The 6,000-nt window shown below is 34.5% G+C and overlaps 2 protein-coding genes across 2 annotated transcripts; one reads left to right on the forward strand and one right to left on the reverse strand.

Moving 5' to 3' along the window:
- The first annotated feature begins 223 nt into the window (after positions 1-223).
- Positions 224-2,523, forward strand: LOC128195975 (protein MAIN-LIKE 1-like). The gene is made up of 2 exons (XM_052875237.1): positions 224-333; positions 1,387-2,523. The coding sequence occupies exon 2, from the start codon at positions 1,556-1,558 to the stop codon at positions 2,279-2,281; it is 726 nt and encodes a 241-aa protein (XP_052731197.1). The 5' UTR covers positions 224-333; positions 1,387-1,555; the 3' UTR covers positions 2,282-2,523.
- Positions 2,524-2,789: 266 nt separating this feature from the next.
- LOC128195746 (protein FAR-RED ELONGATED HYPOCOTYL 3-like) lies at positions 2,790-4,085 on the reverse strand. The gene has a single exon (XM_052874145.1). It carries the CDS (start codon positions 4,083-4,085, stop codon positions 2,790-2,792), a length of 1,296 nt encoding a protein of 431 aa, XP_052730105.1.
- Between the last annotated feature and the right edge of the window lie 1,915 nt (positions 4,086-6,000).

Here is a 6,000-nt window from a genome sequence, read left to right on the forward strand (position 1 = left end):
GTGACTTTATAAATGTTCAAATAACTTACAGCAATTGATTTTAACTTTTATGAAAAGTCATTCTCCCTACACCTCACCACCCTCATTCTGCACCTCCAAAAAAAATTATAATTCTAAATGTGCCATTTCACAGTCAACGAGGAGAGAAATTTTTTTTGTTTAAAAAGATTAATAAAATTTGAAACCCTATTTTACTCATCTTCTTCCCCTGCCGCAACTCACTCCCTGCCGCATCTCACTAATACCCTAGATCTACACCCCCTCCTTCCTCCCTCTTTTTCTCTCCGTCCTATCTGGCATCCGCTGCTTTGCTCGCCTTCGTCCGGCGTCCAGGTTAGTAGCTTCCATCATGTAATATATTTGTTTACTGGTTGGATTCGTGGGTAGTGAATGGGTTCGTGGGTCGTGATCGGATCGGAGCTCGCTGGAGGTGCACGCCGCAGTTGGAAGTGCGGCAAGGATCAGAGCCGCAGTTGGAAGTGCGGCTCGCTGGAGGTGCACGCCGCATTTGGAAGTGCGGCAAGTATCAGAGCCGCAGTTGGAAGTGCGGCTCGCTGGAGGTGCACGCCGCAGTTCGATATGCGGCAAACGTACAGAATCGGACTTCGATATGCGGCAAAAAATGGCGTTTTTCAGAGTTTTTTGAATTAAATATAGATAATTTTTTAATTAAATATAGATAATATATGTAATCTGCAATTTGACACTGTTTCTTTGAATTTGAATTGAATCTGTGGTTTGATCTGTTCGTGTTGTTGCCTATTTTTTTTAATTCTTTATATTTTTTTTGAAATGTTTTCTTATTGAATTGAATCTGTGGTTTGATCTGTTCGTGTTGTTGCCTATTTTTTTTTAATTCTTTATATATTTTTTGAAATGTTTTCTTATTGAATTGTTTTTTATTTACGCTATATCTAGAAGATATTAATGTAAAATAATTTTTTTATACTAGTAGATACTAATTTAAAATGGTTACTGACACTATACACAGTAAATACTAATGTAGTAGATACTAATATGTAGTAAATACTAATGTGAACCAGTAGACAGTAATGTAAAATGGGCTTTTTATACTAGTTAAAAAGATTTTTTTTATACTAAGTATCAAAATAATATAGAAATATAAAGTATTTATGTGGTGACTCTCTTATTTTCGTATATTTAATTTTATTTAATTTTTTTAATTTTTTTTAAATTAAAATAATAATTAAATTGTTTATTGAAATAAATAATAATTATTAATTTGGAATTTTTTGTAATAATTTAATTATTATATATGTAATTTTTTTAGATTTTTATATTATTTTTTATTTGTTTGAATATTTTTTATTACATTATTAATTATTTTTTTGTATATAATATGTTAATAATATAATTGGTTAATAGATATGGTTAAAACTAGAGGTGGATATCATGGTGAGGCTTCATCCTCTCATAGTGAGCCATCAGATGAAAGAAGACGACCTACGGCATCTGCTCGTAGAAGACGAGTAGAAGAATATCGCGTGGACGTTATTCATGAGCATGATAATGAGGAGCAGGAAGAGTTTACAGCATGGACATAGTCAGGATGATTACGTTGAAGAGGAGGATATTCAGCAGCAGCATGACTGTAATCAACAAGAACATGAAGGTGAAGGTGAAGATGAAGATGAAGACGAAGCTGAAGATGATGGATTCCCAGGAGGTCCACATGACACCTCCTTACTTACTCACTATACCCATCATGTTGCATTTGCCATATGGCAAGGCCGGGTTAGTTATGAATCTAAATTTTAATTGTTTAATAAATGTTACATTTTTTTTATATAATTATGTTTGTATTCAGGATCGAAGGGGGATAAAGGTTGTCACCCATGGCAAAAAATTGAAGCATTTTGGAATGTATCATGAGGCCATTGAGCCTTATATCTCCATGTCGGGGTTGGGTTGTTTAGTAAACCTCTCATACGAGTATGCCGATCATGGATTGATCGTTGCCCTTTCGGAGAGGTGGCACATAGAGACTAATACTTTCCACCTACCGATAGGTGAGATGACCGTCACATTAGATGACGTTATGAATTTGCTCCACCTACCCATCATGGGACAATTTTGTGAGGTTGAGGAGTTAGAGTATGATGAGGCTCGATCTCATATCATGGAGCTGCTTGGTGTGGACCACGATAAAGCTTCAGCTGAGATGAAACAGTCACGTGGTCCAAAAGTTAGGCTCAGCTTCTGCTTTATGTTGACATTTTCACCGATGTCAACCTTGTTGAATCTTTCTTGTACCAATTGAACTTCACGGTCAATGCTAAACTCTGGAAGCGATTCATTAGAAACAATACCTGAAATGCTTAAACGGGTCCACATAACATGAATTTCACCAAGTGGAATTATTCCAGGTTGATATCGTGCTAATACACACGCACATGGTAGGCCGTATGTTGAGCTCAAAATGCATCCACAACGACCACTGTCCATACCTATTTTATTGACTCGCTCAATTTCATCAGCAATAAGTCCTAAAGCGTATCGTGAAACATGCCCAACAAGTCTTCTATATATTAAACCTTTGTAAGCATCACTTATTACGTTCAAACTTTTTTCAAAGGACGCCTTGATCTTGTTATGTTGTAGGACTATGATGTTATGCATGGCATCCCAACACGAGCATAGGTCTCCCATACTAGATCCCAATAATCTCTTCAGGTTCCAGTGCGCAGACTCAACCCTGTCACATATCACATTAATACATTACACACAAATGTGAAATACATAAGTACAAAAGCCGATGAAAATAAAAATTACCTGTTTGTTGTAGTGTTGCCTAGATGCATAACTTTGTTCGTCCACGCCTTGACAAAGTATGTCTTGTACGGAATTATCCAAGTGCGGTTGACATAATCAAAAAATAGAGGCCATGCAGAAGAGGCATACTCAAGACGATGAACATAAGCACTAAACATAGACTGGTCGTCACAATCCATGACATTCTGCCACACTTCCATCAACACATCCACTGACTCAACCTTATCCACTAACATCTTGCATTTGGCTCTAACATTTTTCGCAATGTGGAATGTACATAACATCTGATAAGTCTCCGGAAAGACATTATTAATTGCATTTATCAAAGCAAGGTCTCTGTCAGTGATAATAACGCGTGGACCGCCCTCTGATGTCAATAATAATCCTTTGAACCTTTCCAATGCCCAAGTGAAATTACTTTGGCGTTCACTTGAAAGTAATGCAAAGGCGGCTGTGAATGTCAAACCAGTTGATGTGACTCCCACAATCTCGAGCAACGGAAGTCGATATTTGTTCGTTTTGTACGTCGTATCCATTAAGAAAACAATATTAAAAGAATTGACTAAGTGCACTGAATCGGGATGTGTCCAAAACAAGTCACTTACCACGTTAGAATCGTCCAAACATCTACTTCTCTGGATGTATTTGTCTCTATCTAACAACATCATCAACTGCTGCATTTCCGTTCTAGACCCTCTCAAAGATCGTTTGTACGTGTACCTCGCATTATATATTTGCTTTATCGTTGTCACGTTATCTTCATTATGTTCTTTCAGAGTCAAAAGAATATTTGACGGCTTTACTTGACTATTAGTCATGTCCACAAGAATTGATTGTTCAGCCGCATTTAACCTACCCGCGAAAGGATGACCGACCAAAGTCTCTGCTAATTCATGGTTGTGATAGCCGCACATAACCTTCAACACCCAACCATCTCCTTTAGGTTTACCCCTCAACCTAAACGGACACTCACATTTTCTTGTGCCAGATAAACTAGGTTGAACATCTGCCTTATACTTCCTATACTTCCCATTTCTTTCACAGCCTAACAAAATAAATGTCTTTCTACCAGCTTCACCAGTTGCTGTGTCAGATCTTATAGTGACGACAACAAATCCAAGATCAAATGCAATCTTTCGAACCCATTCAATTAAATCGGCGCGTGTTGGGAATATTTTATCAGTGGAAAATTGATCTGAATAATCACCCTCACCCACTTCTTTTAAAGAATAAGAAAATTCCAATATAAAATCAGAATTTATTTCAGAATCCAAATATGGATAATTATCCATCTCATATAATTAAATATGACCTACAATAAATATTAAAATTTAAAAATTTATTAAATTACAAATAAAAAATTCAAAAACACTCTCTAATAAAAAATCCATATAACCTAAATATTATTAAAAATTCATATAACCTAAATACACTCCCTAATCACTCCGTAATGACTAACCATAATCCATGAAAAAAAAAATTAAAATAAATAATCATAACATAAAACAATAAATTTAAATTAAAAATAATAACATAATAACAAAAACATAAAAAAAAATAAAAAAACATGTAAAAAAAAGGAAAAAGGATTGCAGGAATTTAACTAAAAAAAATAAACAAAAAAAAACCATGCATAAAAAAAATTAAAATTACATATCACTAACCGCACTTCAAAGTGCGGCTACAAAATGAAAAACGCACTTCGAAGTACGGCGGCTACAAAATGATAAACGCACTTCGAAGTGCGGCGCGGTTACCAGATTCACTAGACCTCACTGTCTTCTTCCTCTCTCGCTCACGCTCACATATATAAATCTCCCAAAACCTAAACACTATGACCACCACCCCACCCCAGCATTGTACTAATATAATTAAAAAAACATTAAATAAAAAATTTGCATCAAACAAACAAGAAAAAATTAAACAAAAGCATGCAAAAAAAAAAATAAAAAAAACATATATCACAACGTACTTCAAAGTGCGGCACCCTAAATTAAAAACACACTTCGAAGTGCGGCGGAGTCTTTCCACACCTCGAAGTGCGGTTGCGTACCTTCGCCGGCGCAGAGTCTTCTTCCTCTTCCTCCTGCTGCTGTATCTCCAAATCTTACAATCCAGTAACCATAAATTACTTGCTTGCTATTACTTGCTACAGTAAAAAAACCATGAACAGTGCACGCACCTAAGGCAACTCAGGGTTTATAAAGAAGGAATATTTTTGTGCTTGTGGTTGGGAGTTAGAAAAATTGTTGGGGGTTAAAAAAATTTTAATTTATTAATTACCGTTTTGACTTTTAATTAAATGAAGGGTAAATAGATAAATTTGGGGGTGCAGGATGAGGTGAGGGAGGTGTAGGAAGATTCACTCTTTTATGAAATGATGATACATTTTATGTTTTTTTATACTGGTTTTTTAATTATTTAAAAATGTTTACCGTATTTTCCTATATATAAAAACATCCTCGTAAACGTTACAGAAGTAGGCTGTCCCGGCAATTTCACGGTTTGTACCGTTTTTTGTCAAACTTTTGTAATAATGAGAAAACGAAGAATAATATCATAAATTGTACTAAAAAAAACTTAAATAATAGAGGTAAAAATACTATCATAATGAAAAAGTCAAAGGCCTTGCATTATTGTTTATTTTATTCTATCTCGTGATTCTATATGTATAATATTATTTTGTGATACTCCAATAAGCATAAGTTATTCATGCGCAGTGTTACATCACATTATATTATATTTTATATATAATGATTTTCTTTGTTTTCTTTTCCAGCACATATTAGTTACGTCTTTCTATGATTTTGATAAAATAATAATAATTTTAATTATTTGAACTGAAGTTTAAGGCAATGAGGTTTAACAACTTCAGATTATGTTAATGTGTGTTGTGTACGTTAATTTCTATTGTTTCAACAATAAAAATTGTGATTTTTCCACTAGTGAAAAACACTTATTTCTAAATGATCTCTCTTTTTAATGTTTAAATTCTCTATATTTTATCCTTCCTATTTCAAGAATTCCTGTTATTTATATATTTTCTTCCTTTTTCACGCAACAGTTATTCAACCCATGATTGAGTTATTACTGTAACTACATTTGTGTCTTAAAACATTAATGTAGGAAGTGATGCTAATGAATAAGTCAGTTACACAATATATCGTTTCCCATTCAACTGGCAGGTAAAAGGTCCCACTTCAGCTT

The sequence above is a fragment of the Vigna angularis genome, chromosome 3 (genome assembly GCF_016808095.1).
Source record: "Vigna angularis cultivar LongXiaoDou No.4 chromosome 3, ASM1680809v1, whole genome shotgun sequence".
NCBI classification, from domain to species: domain Eukaryota; kingdom Viridiplantae; phylum Streptophyta; class Magnoliopsida; order Fabales; family Fabaceae; genus Vigna; species Vigna angularis.